The sequence below is a fragment of the Varanus komodoensis genome, unplaced genomic scaffold (genome assembly GCF_004798865.1).
Source record: "Varanus komodoensis strain SLA01 unplaced genomic scaffold, ASM479886v1 scaffold4, whole genome shotgun sequence".
Taxonomy (NCBI): domain Eukaryota; kingdom Metazoa; phylum Chordata; class Lepidosauria; order Squamata; family Varanidae; genus Varanus; species Varanus komodoensis.
This window is the reverse complement of record NW_025335941.1, coordinates 32,735,404-32,754,100: the sequence shown is the minus strand read 5'-3', so window position 1 is coordinate 32,754,100 and position 18,697 is coordinate 32,735,404. Positions and strand designations below refer to the sequence as shown.

The 18,697-nt window shown below is 39.5% G+C and overlaps 2 protein-coding genes, 1 long non-coding RNA gene and 1 pseudogene across 4 annotated transcripts in view; 2 read left to right on the top strand and 2 right to left on the bottom strand.

Annotated features, from left to right (window-relative positions):
* The window catches only part of LOC123029033, a 35,227-nt gene extending 34,928 nt beyond the window's left edge, over positions 1 to 299 (top strand). Inside the window, exon 6 of the long non-coding RNA XR_006415826.1 lies at positions 30 to 299. This is a non-coding gene — a long non-coding RNA (uncharacterized LOC123029033). The remainder of the gene's footprint in view (positions 1 to 29) is intronic.
* The window catches only part of CIP2A (cellular inhibitor of PP2A), a 38,026-nt gene extending 20,335 nt beyond the window's left edge, over positions 1 to 17,691 (bottom strand). The window contains exons 1-9 of the mRNA XM_044441487.1: positions 17,424 to 17,691; positions 13,425 to 13,572; positions 10,957 to 11,069; positions 9,782 to 9,876; positions 8,202 to 8,298; positions 7,453 to 7,575; positions 6,940 to 7,085; positions 3,655 to 3,730; positions 2,519 to 2,743 (exon numbers count right to left, since the gene is read on the bottom strand). Of these exons, the coding sequence (XP_044297422.1) occupies positions 2,519 to 2,743; positions 3,655 to 3,730; positions 6,940 to 7,085; positions 7,453 to 7,575; positions 8,202 to 8,298; positions 9,782 to 9,876; positions 10,957 to 11,069; positions 13,425 to 13,572; positions 17,424 to 17,525 (1,125 nt within the window). The 5' untranslated portion in view covers positions 17,526 to 17,691. The remainder of the gene's footprint in view (positions 1 to 2,518; positions 2,744 to 3,654; positions 3,731 to 6,939; positions 7,086 to 7,452; positions 7,576 to 8,201; positions 8,299 to 9,781; positions 9,877 to 10,956; positions 11,070 to 13,424; positions 13,573 to 17,423) is intronic.
* Positions 467 to 593, bottom strand: LOC123029603 (annotated as a pseudogene).
* An 18-nt stretch (positions 17,692 to 17,709) lies between the features above and the next one.
* Positions 17,710 to 18,697, top strand: part of LOC123029030 (T-cell receptor-associated transmembrane adapter 1) — a 94,783-nt gene continuing 93,795 nt past the window's right edge. The window contains exon 1 of one of the 2 annotated variants that reach the window (XM_044441488.1): positions 17,710 to 18,051. The gene's annotated coding sequence lies outside the window, so the exon portion shown is untranslated. The remainder of the gene's footprint in view (positions 18,052 to 18,697) is intronic. The other variant, XM_044441491.1, reaches the window with a different exon arrangement.

Below are 18,697 nucleotides of genomic sequence, written 5' to 3'. Positions count from 1 at the left end.
TCTTATTAAATTGATTATTGATTTTACAGGAATTACTATTATGTAAGAAAATATGAAAACTGTATGTGGGAGATGAAAGAAGATAAAAATAAGATGGAATAAGGAGAAAGACATGGAAGAAAGTAGAACCATAAGGAGTAACTATGTGAACTGGATGCAATGACAGGGACTTTGCATCATGGTCTCTTATCCTTCTTCCCAGTCATTTCTTTCTGTCTGTCTGTCTTTCTTTCTTTCTTTCTTTCTTTCTTTCTTTCTTTCTTTCTTTCTTTCTTTAGAAAATTTCTATGCCGCCCCATTCGCCAAAGCCTCAGGGCGGCTCACAAATATATCAATTAAAATATAATACAATAAATTATAAAACAAGTTTACAATATAAAATGTATCCAGAATCCCTGTGTTCTTATTTATTTCATTTCTCTACTGCCCCATAGCTGAAGGTCTCTGGGCAGTTTACAACACTTTAGTCAAATTATGCAGTGGAGTTTCCCACTTTTTATTGCAGGGGTCAGCACCTACAGAGTGCAATGGATGAGCTTCACCCTATGAAAACATCCTTTCTGATCAAGGTTTTTTCCCTGCCAGGTACATTGATTTTTCACTTGTTCCACTTAATTTCCTTAGTGGCATATTCTCTTCATTATTCCTCTCACCCTCACTTCTCTCAAAGAGGCAGCTCCATTATATTATTTCATAGCCACTAATTGGAAAACAAAATACAATTCATTTCCAAAATTGGCATTGCAGTTATCAGCATTTCTGCCAACAGAAATTCCATGCCATTAATTTTAATGCACTATTGCACACTGACATAGCACTGATGATAGCATTATGTTGCCTACAATCCTAAAGGGATTGGGATTGAAGCCAAAAAACAAAAGTGAAGTAGTCATGAAGCCTAAGAATGTAATTTTATGCAATCATACCTAGGACTAGGAATATGTCCCATTGAACTCACTTACTTCCCAGCAGACATGCATATGATTGCCCTGTAAATGGAATATCTTTTTTCTTGCATGATACAGAAATTAAGAAACTGCAACTTAAAATGTTCATGCATTTTAGATAGGAAGTGAATTCTAAGAACATTTCTTAAAATGAAATACTTTCAATTGGAGAATATATTTATGCAGATGAATACTTTTCTTGGGTTCTTATGAACAGATACAACCAATGATAAAGCCAATATAATGTGTTATAAAACCTTAGGTTGTTAACAATAAATTTACAATATTTGAAAAGCAATCTAAACTGAAACATGATAATAAACTTCCAATACTCAAGTTTTCAAAATCAGAGAATAGAAGTCACCATGTGAGTGAACTTCTGCACATCCAAAGAGACTTTTCTCCCTCTCTCCCTCATGAAGTTCCAAGTGTCTCCACAAAACTTGCTCTGGAGGTTCAACTGAACCCTCTGGAGCAGATTTTGCACATGAACAAGATGCTGAAGGGGACATTTCCCCCTCCTAATTCTGCTGACTGATGCAGTGTGGAAACCGCACACTGGTTTTCATTCTGATTTATAAAAACACGATAAAATCTAGATATAACCCAAGGCAGCCAAAACCTTTTTTTCTAAATAAAATCAAACATGGGGCTTTGGCATATTTAAAAGATAGGAACAATTTTACACTGGCTTCCATTTGTTCTTTTCATATAAAGCAATCAGCAACCATAAGACTAGACTGGCCTCAAGTCAGGGGTTTAATTATGACAAATACAGTGGTTCCTTGGCTCACAAACTTAATCCGTTCCAGGATTCTGGTTGTAACCCAAACTGGTTGTGAGCCAAGTTAAATTTCCCCATAAGGTTCAATGTAAATAAGGTTAATCTGTTCTTTAACTATTTTTTAATCATAAAAATGTAAAGCAAAGTGACAAAGAACAACAAAGATCGCAGCCATTTCCCCTTCCAGAGCATGACCATCTCCCTGCCCCCCCCCCCCAGCACCACCGGGATCATGCCCATCATCCCTGCTCTCGTCCATCATTCCTGCACGCACCCGTCATCCCGGCACGCTGGAGGGGGGGAGACAGATGTGAACGCGGGCGCTCTGAGGGGGGAAGAGATGGGCGCGAACGTGGGTGCACTCGGGGGGGAAATGGGCGTGATTGTGCTGGTGGGGGGGATGGCCGAGATCACAGTTGCGCTCCTGCAGGAAAGACAGGCACAATCATGGGCGGTCTCCTGCAGGAAAGACGGGCGCAATCTTGACTACCCCCCACATGATTGCGGCCATCTCCCCATTTGGGGGTGGGGGTGGGGAGATGGTCACAATCACGGCTGCCACCCAATGCAGAGTTCGCAACCTAAGTAAAATTTTTATGAAATTTTTGTTCGTGACCCAATTTGGTCGTGAACTGAGGCATTCAAGAGTCGAGGTACCAGTGTAGCTGGAAGTAAAGCAAGTTGCTTCTTTTGGAAACAATTACAACAGTAGAGCAAGTTCCTCATTTTTCCTAGGGAACCAGCTAAATGAGAATCATTTCAAGTATATTCTAAAAGAAGCAGGTACCTCAAATATCTCCCTGAATAGCTCCAAGGCAAGAGTTGAACAGCTTTCAGATGGTTCCAAAGGTTGGTTTGACCAATGTACTAAGGCAATAGATGGTTCTGAAGATTTATGTCGAGTTGCAAGTCTTGTGCTTCCACAGATTGCTGTATTTGGTTCCAATACTGCTTGACGCAATATATGACGGAGTTCAGTTACTGAACAGAAGGCAAGTAGTAACTCTAATACCTGAGCAAAAGGCAGGAGAAGTCACTTTTTCCCTCCCACAAACAACATGGCAGTATTTAAGACTAGTCTGGATTTCAGCTGGAATGTCCAATTTCTTGACTTAGCTATTAAAGCAATTAAAGATTTAACTGAAACAGATGACTTATTCTACCGCTGATCCCATTTATGAAAGCAAGTTGCATAAAGTACTGTCTCCTTACGGTACGCAGTAGACATGTAAAACTGAAATACACCAATGATCCATTCAACCTATTATTGCTGACTCTGACTGATTACTGCTTTCCAAGCTCTCAGACAGAGATTTTTTCTAGTCCCGCTATCCAGGACACTTTAAATAGTTATCAAAGGCTGTTCCTGGAACTGTTAGCATTTGAAACATGTGTTCTACTACAGACCTGTAATCAAGTATCCCTATATCAGAGGATATTTTTACAACTGTTTAGAAAACTTTAAGTTTAGTAAACACAGCATGAGCATCACAGTTAGAACTCAATTACTATGCAAGAACTAAAACATATTTGAAGGAGCTATACCTAGCTATACAACTTAGAATAGATGTACTTATTTAAACAACTGCATAGCTATGAAAAAGGAAACTGCAATTTGCTCTAATACACTAGTGAAATTTATAACACTTTATTCTACAAAAGTGTTTTTTGTTTAAGTAGATCGATCCAGGTAAACAAAAATATCAACTACATTTAATCAATCTCACTATATGGTCAAAGCACAATGTGAAACACAAGCCATCCGAGTAGCTGCAATCAGCATTCTTGCATTTCATTATATTCCATGGAATGGCATTTACTTAAAATTCCTAATGTCAACAGAGCTGGAACTAGATGTTGGAATGCTGAATAATTAGATTCTGTTTAGGTGCATCATTATGTAGCTGTTCATCTGCAAAATACCTTTGCTGAAGAATCAGGATCCTTTCCATTAAGTAGACCTAATACCTGATTGAGGCAAGATGTAAAATGTTCATACCTGGATTGTTGAAAGAGAAAAAGAATGTTGACATTACTCTTATTTTGGTAAAATGTAATTATAACAAGGATCTCTTGGAGTTTTGTACGCAGGATTGTTCTTTCTGTATTTTAAAGTTTATGAAACTTTATAGTATAGCTTTAAATAACAATCTTGAAAGATTTATGCTAGAAATAAGCTGATCCCTAGATTCAAGTTCTGAGAAAACCCACATTCCATTTAGATTATCATATTTAGGTTTAATGAGCAGCAATATGAACAAGTCTTTTTGCCTGATTAAGCATGGCTTGTTTCTTCCCTTGTACAAGCCATGCTTAAAACAGGAAGCGGCTGAAATGTACAGCTGGGTTTAATCTGAACCAAAAAACTATCACCGCCAGCTTCTGAAAGAAAAGATATTAAACTAGCTATGGTTAAACATCCTGGTTTGTTCCAGTCTGGTAACCTTTATGGGCTTCAATGTAGTAATAAAGCATTACAGAGCCATAGAATAGCAGAGCTGGAAGAGGCCAAGAAGGTCCAAACCCCTAGTCTGTGCAGGACTCCAAGTGGAGAACTCTTGGTTTGCTGTCAGGAGGGGAATTGCTTCTGTACCTCTGTGCTGAATTAGGTTGTAACTGCTGTGGTTTTATTCTCTTACATTATTTTTTCTTGTTTGTGTGTTTTAACTTTTGTGAACCACCCAGAGAGCCTTGGCCATTGGGCAGTATAAAAAATGAATTAAATTACAAAAGACTTCCTGTTTTAACTGTGACTTACAAAACAGCTATGTCTACAGACAAAAGGCTTGCTCATATCTTGACTTGTTACATTACATAAATAAAGATTTGATTGTCTGAGCATGGATCCTGTCTGAAGGTGCTTTACACCAACTGTGAATTAGTACAATGGCACAAGCACAAAATATCAGCATTATTAGTAGATATTACCAAACAATGCTTGTGATTTAGATGTCACTGTGCGAGTTATCAAAAGGTAATTCTTACACTTTACTTAAGAATGCATGATGAAAAAGCTCAGGAAAAACAGCATTAGGGGGAAAAGCATTATTTTATATTTTTCCAAGGTTTTTTTTGACAGATTAATGTTTGATACAGAGTGTTCCTATAGTACTACTTGTTATTTACTCTGCCAAAATGATTTTTAAAAGTTACCTAAATGTAAGATTTATGTAACACTAGAGATGTAAAAGTTTAGGAAATGCTTTAAGCCATTGGGGATGTTTTTGAATCCTCTAAGTTTTCCAGCATAGTTTTTAATAAAGTTCCCAATTAGATGTCACCATTTTGGAATGACATCTGAGGAAAATAAACACTCTAAACCTATGACACAGGATTCACACCATTGCTAGAAATAACCTTTCAAAATAAAAAATAAAAAACATGTTAAAGGCATAACCCTCTCTAGTTGCCACCCAGAAGACTGAAACCATAAGCTGATTTAAAAAAAAAAAATCATGAGAAAACTAAGTGATCTGTAATATATTTTATGTCCTTAGAAAAGTGACAATAATAACAATCGTTCCTATGGTTTCAAAACTAGTAGAAATTATCTATCTCCTTTGACAGAACAATTCCAATTAACCAAGATAACCAAATGGAGAAATATTTGTTTTAAACATGTTTACTCTCCAGCCAAAGAGGCTTCCTGAGCATCTTTACTCAAACCAATAAAAACTAACAGATAAGATGATTTCTTCCTACAGATTTACAATTTAGAAGACAAAAGGAAAAAGAGGTGGGGATCCAGTAAGGAAAGAAGTTCAGGCACTAAGTTTTTGAAAGTTAGGAAGTTCTTATAATGGTCTACCTGAATGGAAACATTTGAGAAAAAGGGGCCAAATGCAACTAAACTTTCAGCAGAGTCAGGGGAGTGATCTCTCCCTATGCTTTATATATTTATACATCATCATTTCTTTAAAAGTTAATTTTAAATTCAATATTTAAAACATGGTTCTTCTTAATATAGCTGGAGACTTGCAGTTGATTCTAGCATTCTAGGAAGGAGCCATTGCAGAATAACAACATAATTTCCCATTCATAAAAAATTCATATTACTTTCTTCTGAGATTTCAGATCCTGCAGTTGCTGAGACAGGCAAAACCAAACCCATTCTACATTTCTATGGTAATTGATGTTGCAAATTTACCTCTAGATAGGAGAATAAAGGTATTTCTTTATTCTGGGCAGGGCATTTCATAAGTTGGTACCAAAGAACCTGGAGGTTCTATAGCTCTTGGCTCTATCCAATAGCAGGCAGTTCTCCACCCCATTATCTGAAAAAATGTTCATTCTTCACATCTCAGATGTTGCTGCTATTGCGGCTGTTTCAGTCATTTCAGACTACGAAGAGAAAGCCTGCTCAAAGATTGCATTTTCTGCAACACATCTTCTACTGCACTCTGACGTTGAGGGTGTTGTGATTACATTGATATGACTTATGGGGACCCTATGAATGAACGCCTTCCAAAATGTCCTGTTCTTGATAGCCCTGTTCAGCTTTTGTGAACTTAAGACTGTGGCTTCCTTTATGGAATTCAGCCATCTCAAAATTGGTCTTCCCCTTCTTCCCCCTTTGATGTTCCATAGCATTAATGAGTTCATCAGTGAGTTCAACCTTCTTATGATGTGCCTTAAGTCCAAAAGCTTCAGTTTCATCAGTCTGCTTCTGGGGACAATTCTAGTTGGATTTGCTCCAGGACCCACTTGTTTTTCTTTAATGTTCCAGGATATTTACAAAGCTTTCCTCCAGCACCATGTTTTGAACAGATCTATTTTCTTCCTTGCAGCTTTCTTCATCGCCCAGCTTTCATGCTCATACATAGTGATCAGGAATACAAAAAGTAAAGCACCCCTCCCAAACACACACACACAAAGTGGTTTTATTTTTGCCAGCTTGTTGTTAGGCAAGATGACCATGATCTCAATTCCCTGCATATGCATTGAGAATGCACTCAAGGGCAAAAGGGCGGGTTCCTACCTAAAACTACAAGGAAGTTCTATAAAATACAAAGCAGAGCCTATGCATCAACACCTGTTAAGCCAAGAGTTGGGAGGGGGAAAAGGTTAGAAACATAATAGCAAACTAAATAATCCAATATGCAGAAACTGGGACAGATAACATGAATAAAAGTGTACATAAGAATGAAGGAATATACTGTATAAACCCAAAAAATAATACTTGAAAATAAGCTTATTTGTAAATCTTACTTGGTAAGATAATTTGCAATCTTGGGATTCTTTAGGAGATCCATGAGCAGGTCAACAGAATACTTTCTTGTTAGTGTTCCATCGCCATTCACAAGAATGTTAAATATTAGCTGGAAAGTCTGATGAATGTTTCTAGAATGGAAAAGCTGAACAAACAAGCCCAGTTTACAATAATTTGAACATTATAGCCATCAGGCATCCAGCAATATCCAAGCAAACTTACAAACACGGAATATGGTAGTAAACAAATATAATTCAATGGGAAACTGAAAGACATGCATGGCAGAATCAATCCAGAGTATTTTACTTGTACAGTAATTTCACATCCTGTCATAAATTTAATTTAATTTATTTTGCTTTAATATTTTGTATCCCATCCTTTACAGTATCTCAGGGCAGCAATAACATACATATATACATACATAAAACAAAGCATCACAATAATACATAAAATCATTTTTATCTTGTCTCATACAGAAATACTATTTAAAATAAAACAAAACACATCCTTACCTTTTCTCCAACTTCTTCATTTAATGTAAGACTGGATAATAATGAAAGTGCAAATACAACCATTGTTAGACTACTGTGAGCCAAGAAACTGATCAAAGTGCGATAGAAACCCTTCACGTTAGGCTAGTACACACAAAAGAGAGAGAGAGAGAGAGAGAGAGAGAGAGAGAGAGAGAGAGAGAGAACAAGCTGAATAACAATTTAAATGAGTAATGTCAAGTATATTTCTACATACAATACATATCTATATATCATAATTGGCCATTGTTTGATCATGTCTCAGAAATGTATTTGGGGACCATCTGGTCATGGGATCCATGCTACCTTTAGTTTTTCTAAAATAATGATGTCAGGCTTGAAATTCTGTTCTGTTGCTGCATTGTTACACACTGAGAAAAGAACCACTGTCCTTCCTTTCTTTGGCACATGACTTTCAAGTGTTAAAGCTAGGTTTGCTGAAATGACCAAAGCTACAAGAGTTATATTCAAAAACACTGTAGAGAGTTCTCCTTTTTCCATGTTTTTTGTTTTGAATTGGATTTTTTTTCTGGGTTTGTTAAAATGGTATTACCAAAGTAAGATAGACAAGCACCAAGCTGACTCCTCTGGCAACACAGAACCTGGACACACACACACACACACACACACACACACACACACAATCAACTCTCTCTTAAAATGTGAAGGCTTCAGGTGCTTAAATAACAAGACTACCCTATTTTCCCTTCCATCAAAAAGAAATTGCCTACCAATGATTTGATGTGCGCTTGAATGGACAGATTGTGTCGACAGAGATTTGCCATAAGTCCTAGGCATGGTATAGTTAGAGCATCTTCTGTAGACTGACTAAAATAAAAGTCAAAATGAACACACTGATTTGTTGCTTAAACACATTTATAGAATTCAATTTTTACTCTCTTGATTAAGGTGATTCTTTCAAGTTAAACAGTATTCTCTCACATACATTTTCATATTGCTATTGTTCTTACATATACGTAAAACACAATAAATTTACCATATGTGTGGATTCTATCCCTTATTTAGCTCTGTGTTGCCCACTGTAAATGAAATACTTTAGGGCAATCTTGCAGAAACACAGAATACAAACTACCAAAGGGGGGGAAAAATCCCCCACACCAAGCCTAGTCAGATGCAGCTTTCGGTCTGAATGGCTCTATAGGTAGAACTACAGAATAACTTGTTTAAGAGTAACTGTTATGAAACCAAAGAGAATGCAAGGCAATGTCTAAAAGTCGTTACAGTTTCTGCTGAAAGAAAAGATTTTTTGTACTATTTTTAATTCAATTATTTCATTTACCTGTTGCCATTGTGGCCTAGATAGGCTCTTTGAGATTTTAATCAATCAAGTGTAGTGCAAGTTAAATGCCAGTTGTTAAAACACCTGCACAATTTTTACTCCTGTCACAACAGCGCTGTTCTAAATGAGGGCACTTAAATAGCCCCTTTCAGAGAGTTGCGTTTTAGCAGTGAAGAGTAGCTACAGGAAAATTGAGTTTACGCTGCCATGATAAAAACACTGATGGAAGGCCAGGACAATTGCTCTTCTTCTACTGTCTCTTGGAAAATGACATTTAGGTGCCTGATGAAGTTCTGTGGCTGAAACTAAAATTGCTTGTGTCTTGGTAGGATCTGCATAAGAGACTGACAGGAAATATGTGCACATGTGTTTAAGTCTTCATATATTATTCTTTTAGGAACACATGGAAAGAACTGCCTTTGATCTTTCATATCCCAATATACCTTTCCTGGTGGAACTTTGACCTTCCAGTTCCAGTATCCTTAGCTGTTTAAAGGTCTTTTTCCTGGCCCTGCACAAAACTGTTCTTTATACCTAGAAATGCAGCTGAGAGGATCTCAATCTCTCTCTCATTTCCTTCAAATCCCTCCTCACATCCAAGTTTTCTGTGAAGCCTTTGCCACAGCACATTAGTCACCATATACTACTGTAACCAAGCCTGGCACATGTGACGGACAAATGCATATTCTTCTTATTTACCCTTGCTCTGCTCTGCATTGAATTTTAGATACTAAACTCTATCTCCTTGCAGTTGGTAATCAAACTACTAAACGTTTCACAAGATGCAGCACAAATTTAAACATGCTGATCAAAAGTAAGTTGTAATGTGCTTAATGATGTGTATTTCCTAATAACTGCTCATAGTACAATTATGTACTATGTCTACTATACATATGTCTATGTATGTTAAGTACATGTCTACTCAAAATCTAATGAATTTTCCTCCCAGGTAAGAGCATAGATAATTTTTCCCTTAGTTAGCTGAATGTTTTACTCCAAAAACATACTTACATTCGATTCAGAAGGAAAGAAATTAAATCATCAATATTAGCACTGGTATGGAATACTCTTGAATTGTAGGTCAATTTCTGTAACAGTTGAATACTCTGAGAATTAAACACATAAATAAATTAACTGATGGTAAAATCCTATACCCACTTACCTGGAAGTAAGTTTTACTGAACTCTACAGACTTACTTCTAAATAGATATTATAGGATTGCATGATAAACAGTATAGCTTACTGATGCTCAAGTTACCAACTGATGGTCTTATTTTCTGCTCCACTTATATAACAAAATAGTCAAGTTGGGATGTTATAACCACTCAAGTTCATTATGAAACCAACTCTCTGAGCAAGCCTGGGCAATCAAATTTGGTTTTAGTCAAACCCAAAAAGCACACTCATTACATGGTTGAATATTTTATACCATAAATAATTTGAAAGAAAATTAATTATGCCATGCTATTTAGGTGCAAGGGACTGCAGGTGGCGCAGTGGTTTAAACCACTGTGCTGCTGGGCTGGTAGATCAAAAGGTCGCCGGTTCAAATCTGCACAACGGGGTGAGTTCCCATTGCTCCGTCCCAGCTCCTGCCAACCTTGCAGTTCGAAAGCATGCAAATACAAGTAGATAAAAAGGTATCACTTCAGTGGGCAGGTAATAGCGTTCCGTGCACTTCAGTGTTTAGTCATGCCGGCCACATGACCACAGAGACTGTCTGTGGACAAACGCTGGGAAACGGCTAGGAAACGGAGATGAGCACCGCCCACGAGAGTCAGGCATGACTGGACTTAATGTCAAGGGGAAACCTTTATCTTTACCTTTTTTTAGGTGCAAATGGTTAGGTGCAGATTGTTGCCAATGCATATTTTCAATTTAAGTCAATTAAGAATGATGGGAAGCTATGACTAAATATTTCTATTAAGAATCTTTAGCATGCCTGACATTGCACATTGCTCTGGTTACTATATTTGCACTTTACCGTAGTCTGCAGGCACATGAAACAGTAACCTTTAAAGCTAAGCAAGTTTGAATTTAGTCAGTTTCTGACTGGGAGACCACCTTAAATTTGACGTGCACAGCTTTGCCTTTCATGGAAGAAAGGTGAGATATAAACAGTAATAAAAAGATTCAAAATCTTTATAATTGTGTTATGTAAAGCATTAAACTTCACAGTTTCTTACCTGTAGTAATACTGGGTCATTAGGATTGACAGAACTTCGAAGAATTACACCTGCCAGAACACTACACAGATTGTAAGTATTCTGGAGAGCTTCTCTGGTCTCCTTGTCTATAACTTAACATGTAAACATGCATGTAATTAAAATAAGTGATCATAAACACCAGAAGAAACATGACCAAGTAAAAATAGTGTGATTCGGAGTACATGAGCCAGCCCAACAATGCAGTTTCCCACCATGTTATCAATAATATTTTGATCAGACTCCCTGAGCGTACATTGCTTAGTCCTTGAAAAGTGTTGGGGCTTCACAGGTTTGTTCTTGTTTTAATTTACTGGGGCTTTCACACTTCATGGGGCTTCACAAGTTTCCACTAACTCAGTCATCTGCAAGGAACCACATGATGTTGCCCTGTTTCTACTGAGAAGGCATACACAATGGTTATACTCACATGTTACAACAAGCCATGCTGGAAATTGTTTATTATTGTTGTTATTAAATAAATACTGTTTTTATTTAAACAGTATTTTAACTTTAATAGTTTTTAAGATTAGTCGCTCTGTTTTGTGATTTATTGTTTTGTTCTGTTTTATTTATTGAAATTGTTGTTTTAATTGTCATTTTAAATATTGTAAGCCATCCTGAGATCTTGTATAATAGGATGTCATACAAAAGCTTTTAATAAATAAATAAATAAAATATATGAATTAAGCACCAAATATTTGTTTTAGGGTTTGCATGCTTCAGCATTGCTTGTCATTATGCCTGACTTTATTTGCAATGTTTTCCTAACATTTCCCTGCTTCTGACAATGATTTCAATGGCAATAGTAGCTGCAACAGCTGCAGCACCTGCCATTACCACTGTCCTGTACTGCCTAACTGCTCAGTTGTCAGCAGGCAGGGTGCTGATTGGCTGCCTCCACACTTCCAGCACTGAAGCCTGCCCTTCATGTGTTGGGCTGTCAGAGGAAGGCAGCCTCAGTAACATGTGTAAATCTAGAATAGTGACAGATGTTATTTTCCTGGGCTCCATGATCACTGCAGATAGGGACTGCAGCCAAGAAATTAAAAGACACTTGCTCCTGGGGAGGAAAGCTATGGCAAATCTAGACTGCATACTAAAAACCAGAGACATCACCCTGCCAACAAAAGTGCGTATAGTCAAGACCATGGTTTTCCCAGTTGCAATGTATGGCTGTGAAAGTTGGACCATAAGGAAGGCCGAGCGCCAAAGAATTGAGGCCTTTGAATTGTAGTGCTGGATAAGACTCCTGTGAGTCCCTTGGACTGCAAGGTGATCAAACCTGTCAGTCCTAGAGGAGATCAACCCTGACTGCTCTTTAGAAGGCCAGATACTGAAGATGAAACTCAAATACTTTGGCCACCTAATGAGAAGGAAGGACTCACTGGAGAAGAGCCTAATACTGGGAACAATAGATGGCAAAAGAAGAAGGGGGCGGCAGAGGATGAGGTGGCTAGATGGAGTCACTGAAGTAGTCGGTGTGAGCTTAAGTGGACTCTGGGGGATGGTAGAGGACAGGAAGGCCTGGAGGAATGTTGTCCATGGGGTCACAATGGGTCGGACATGACTTCGCGACTAACAACAACAACAACATGAACATAGGAACTATATTCCTGCATATATCTTAGTATGCCACTTATTATGCCAAGTTGGCATACTAAGAAAAAGTTCCTAGTTTTCTTGTTGTCCAAAATCAGTGTAATAAATTATTTAATGTTTAAAAACACTTGTCTAGGAAAATATTATTTCAAAGATCAGAATACTCTTCCACTTCACATTTTAGTGTGGTATATGACAAATATGTATTTATTTTAAATGATTTTATGGCCATACTGAAGGATGGAACCCTCCCAAACTGATACACAAAATTAAAAGAACAGTACCATAAGAATGGGACTGCAGGTGCCACAGTGGTTTAAACCGCTGTGCTGGTAGATCGAAAGGTCGCTGGTTCAAATCTGCACAACGGGGTGAGTTCCCATTGCTCCGTCCCAGCTCCTGCCAACCTTGCAGTTCGAAAACATGCAAATGCAAGTAGATAAAAAGGTACTACTTTGGTGGGCAGGTAACAGCGTTCCGTGCACTTTGGTGTTAAGTCATGCCGGCCACATGACCACGGAGACTCTATGCGGACAAACGCTGGCTCCCTCGGCTAGAAAATGGAGTTGAGCACCGCCCCCTAGAGTCAGGCGTGACTGGACTTAATGTCAAGGGGAAACCTTTACCTTTTACATAAGAATGAAATCCAATTAAAAGGCCATTATAAATAAAATCAGCAGATTAAAAATTACAAAAAGGTAAAAAAGAATAAGTGGATTTTCAGAGCCACTTCCTGAAAACCTGTGGAAAAGAGATTCCATCACATTCTGCCATAGGCGTTATAACCACAATCTTTCTGTATCTGCATAGCATGCTGCATATGCAAGTCAATTATTTTCAGAGCTTACCTAGCTGAGAAAGCAAGCCTACCACACTCAGGGTTAAGGGTGGACTTATATTTGGGTCTTCAATGAGTTCTACCAAGCAGCTCAGACATTCAGATGGTAAAATCTGGTTTGATGCAAAAAATTTTGTCAGCTTCAAGCCTGAGATGAGCTGGAAGAATAAAAATATAGACTTTTAATAGATATAGCAAGTATTAGCTGAAACTTAACAGTAACACACAATCTGATCCAAAAACTCCCTAAACACATGGGAATTCCAGTCAGTACATAGTATACTTCCACACAGTCTTAACCATTCACTTAAATTGAAAGGATCAGTTCCACTTGCAGATACTATTAATTTCATATTACAACCAATACAAATACAGTTGAATAGTGTTCCTAACTTGCTTTTGTTTGATCACAAAAATTAGGCCACAGTCCTACTGAGATTACAGTAACTGACTGAATTTGTAGATTTGCATTCATACCATGGCCGATCACCAGAGAGAAACTTCACCTCCCCACCCTTCTGTCTCTGTATTTTTTGCTAGATGGCTGTTTTTGAATATCTAGGAAGAGGTGCCTGTGGGAAGTGAAGGAAGGTAGAGCAGTTTCAGGATAGTTTGTATTCTAGCTACTCCAGTTTCCCCCCCCCCCCCCCCCAAATCCTTCCCCTTTAACACCTCTCCCTTGCTGACAATTAGGAATAGGTGAGGAGTTCTTTTCACAATGATTGTGAGGGGAAGAAGATAAAAATTTCAATTCTTAACTCCATGGTCAAATAGGTCATCTCCAGCCTTGGAGATGGGAATCAGAACTATCCTATGGTTCCTGAAGCAATACGGAGAAGCCACAGGATCATTCCCTTTGATTGATAAAAGGCTAGGCTAATGCCTTCTCTTGTTTATTTGCCTGTCCCTTTGAGAACACAAGAAGAGCTATTCTGCCTCTGTGTTCAACTCATACTGGAACTCATCCAGTATGTGAACCCAAAAACACTTCTAGAAACAGGTACAGTGGTACCTTGGCTCACGAACACCTCAGTTCACGACCAAATCGGGTCGTGAACAGAAATTTCAGAAAAAAATTTCCTCAGGTCGCGAACTCCACATTGGGTGACAATCACAATTGCGCTGGGGCGGAAGATGGTCACAATCATGCTGGAGAGGGAGATGGCCGTGATCGTTTCTGTGTTCCCTGCACGAGCATGACCATAATCACATCTATATCCCCCGCAAGGTACCACTGTACTTCAATCATATTGTGCTATAAAACATGTAAAAAAATCCTCCAAAAATACACTAGTTGAACAATAGTGATCTTAAAACTCAACCTGAGGGCACTTCTGTTTATTGCTTATAACGACTGGGGTTCTTAAGCATTAGCAGGTGGTGGGTTTTTCACTCAATATTGTTGTATTTACATGGAGAATTATAATACTTGAATGCTCAGTCAGGATTTGGAAGTAGAGGATATTCTACACGGGGTTATCTGCCACAAACAGCTTTTAAAATGTTTATATCCTATCTTTCAATAAATGACAGAAACTATCAAAATGGCATTTAACTGAAAATAGCATTTTATCCAGAATGGATATGGGATCTGATATGATGAGATCCAAGGAGTTTGAGCTTATCCTGTCTCTATTTTTAGGACACTTGTCAAAGCTCTATATTTCCAATACATCCCTTCATTGGATATGCATTAAATGTTTGTTTCTCCCATCATCCTTTCCAGGATGTTGCAGTGATAAAATTAAGAAAAACTTGGCTCAGCTAAATATTCAATGCAGGTCATCTTCAGGGAACCTAACTTGTTTTTTAACAACCAAAGATGGACTTTCACATAATGACTTTCACAGTGAGCAACCGATTGAAGCAAGAAAACAAAAACTATCAGAAACCAGCAGCAAAACATGATTTCATAACTCCAATAATGAGGAAGGCCTTATGAAATCAATTAGGAAGGCCTTATGAAAACAATCATAACCCGATGCCTATACATGAACAGAAAATATGCAAGCCTTCTTAGGGAATAGGTTTCACAAGCCTGTAGCAACTGAGACGGCATTGATCCATGTACATAACCATGGCTGACAAAAGAAAATGAAAATGTCTTCATAGATTACCAGTCTGTGCATACATGTTCAGATTCAGAGGCATGGTGGACTGGAATATTAATATTCAGGGCCATTCTAAGACCATGAAATGAATTAAAGCAGGAGTGGAGAAACTGCACTCCTTGCCTAATTTCATGGAGTACCCCACCACTCACTGTGGCTCTACTGACCACCAACACCCCCCTCAAACTAACAGAAAAAAGTTCACACCCCTAAATTAGAGATACAAATGAAATGAAAAACAATAACACAAAATTAAGATCTTCATTAGCTCCCCAATGAAATTGACAGTGAAACCAGTTGCCAAGAGAGGTCATGGGCTCCTCCACACTAGAGACATTCAAGGCAAAACTGGACAGTTGTCTGGGTGAGATGGTGTATCTTGGCATCCTGCACCAGCAGGGGGTTGGACCCAATGGCCTACTTTGTCCCTTCCAACCATAGTATTCTATCAATCTATGAATCTGCGTTTCAGCACCAGAATTCCATGCTGTATAGGGCAAAAGCAGTTTCCAAACAGTCTTCAATGGCATAGCAACACAGAGCACATTATCGTGTGATCTACAAAAACATGCAGTATAGCACATTCAGATACACATAGATTTTTACATCAATATGCATGGCACACAGGAATGTGTGCATCTCAGCTAAAGCACCCATACCAATTTAAGTATTACCCCCATCACTACACATCAAAGTTACCCCCTTGTTATTTTCCCGGTATTTTAACAATTAATTGGCTTTATCCTTGTTTTTATTACTATTTTAGATGCACTGTGTGTGTGTTGTTGTTATGGTTTTGTTACCAATTGCAGCACCCCAAAACACCCCAAAAGTAATTGGCCAGAGAAAGGCCCCAAAAGTAGCTGGCCAGAGGAAGGTCACATAGTAAAAACACCACAGTTATACTGTCCCAGAAGGGAGGGCAGATACGAACAAAATGAACTTTGTGTAACCCACAGCTAACACGCTAGCCTGACCTCGAATACAGTAATCAAAGGGACAGTGGAAACTGGTTCTAGCCGCCATGAAAGTTGCAAATGTGCAGGGAGTAAGAACATGGCAAGCCTGTGTGAATCTCGAGCAGATAAGAAATAGACATGGGAAATGTCTGGTCCTTGACAGAAGAAAGGACTCTTTCTCCAGCACAGGAGGGGGTGCAAACGTTGATGTATCGATATATTAGATGTGCATTAGGTAACCTAATTGGTTACCTAGGGTATAAAATGTATGTACTGGGGTGCAACCTTTGAGACACTGCTTTGGGCTGAATGTCCCTTTGTCTCCCTTTATTCTATACTGCACTAGAATAAAGCTGATTTTGGCTCCAAGTCTTGTCTCAGGCTCTGTTTGGCTCGGGTCTGGGGTCCACCCGGGTTTGCTCCAGCTGTTGACTGGCTCAGTCTGGTAACAGTTTTGTTCTTGTTTTTTTGTTCTTTGTAAGCCGTTCAGAGACTTTTTAGTAATGGATGGCATACGAAATTTTTAAATAAATAAATAAATATTGTCATGCGGTTATACAAGGAGCAACAGTGTATGCCCTAATCCTACCCATGCTTTCTCAAAACTAAATTCTATTCTGCTCAGTGGTGTTTACAGCCAGGTATGTAAACAGGTCTGGGACCTACCCATTTTATTTGTAAACTACTGTCTTCCATGTGCATTACTTTCAAAGCAGTTCAAAGCGATAAAAAATATACACTGTAACTGGAAGAGGTAAACAAAAATATGGGTGGCATGGCAGCAGCAGAAAAGAGCTTGGCTAACGGCCAGGAAACAGCAGCGAGGAAGAGCTTCTAAAGTGAGACGTCTGCTAACTTTAAAATATCGCCTCCCCCACTCCTCGGAGTTATAAACAGTGGCCGGAGACCGGGGACTGAAAAGACACCGGCATCTCTCACCTCCAGGCTCCGCTGCAGCAGCGCTGCGTTGGATTGGGTGTGTGCGGCCCTGTACTGGGAAGCCGCCAGGAGCAGCGACTTCATGCACGCCGAGGCGTCCATAGCGCCGCGTCTCTCGACCCCACCGCGGCTGGCCCTCGTTTTCGCCTCTCAAGAAATCGTATTTGGCGCCCTGGCCGCCATTTTGACGCTGTCACCCGCGCCACCAGAGGGCCGCCAGCCGCCGCCGGAAGCCATCTCCACTCACTGCGCCGTGGAGCATGCCGGGATGGCACGCGAGAGAAGAAAGAAAAGCTCGGGAGGGGGAGGTGTTTGTTTAGTTTGCCGGAAATGTCCACTACTGAAGGTGGAAAGCGAAGTGACCGCAGCGTTCTCAAAGAAAGGCGTTCAAACGTCTAACAGGAAATGGCGCATTGTAGGCTGATAGTTGGCTTTGCAGAGGGTGAAAGTCGGCGCTCGTGTGGTAAAAAGTTCACCGCTCACACGAAGCACGTCCTTCCCCCTCGTTTGGGGAGGGGCCCGAAGAAGGAGCCGCGTCCGTTCGCCTGGTGCACGCCGGGAGGAAGGGCCGGCGCACAATGGTTTGGGGTCGGAGGCGATTCAGAGGCGGCCCCAGAAGCGCCTCCAGGTCGGTTTTCGGAGGGGGAGAGGCCTGGACGCCCCCCAACCCTAGCATCTATGCGAGCGCTTCTATTTTGGACTAATGGCTTTCCGGAGGCGGGTCTTTCCTTTTGTGAAACCGCCACGGTTGGTCGGTGACGGCTTGGTTGCTCAGGGTTGATTTCCGAGGTCCGGCTGCTCCGAAGAATCTTCCCGGGGTTCGGGCTCAGCACATGTTTACACTTACCTGGAAATAAGTCTCATCGAATGTAATGGTACAAACTTTTGGGTTGACACGCGTTGTTGAAACACTCGGGGACCAGTGGAAAGTGTGATTCTGGTTAGGGAGCAAAGAGCATTGTAAAACCGTGTTGTGAGAAACACGGTGTTATAAAGAGCCCGTTGTGATAGAAGATCTTAATAACTCAATATTGTGAAACTAGGACCTAACATTCACTCGGAGAGGTTTAACACTGCAGAAAGTAATTGGCCCATTTCTAGTGATGTGTAGTATTTGATAGTCATACTAGCTTTCCTCAATCTGATGTCCTTCAGTTGCGTTGGACTACAGTTGACATAATCCGTTAGCCAGCATTGCTGATGGTGGGAAATAGATGTGCCCCAGTAGCTTGTAAAGGCGATCTTTAACATTCACTCTTAGGGTCTTGTATTGA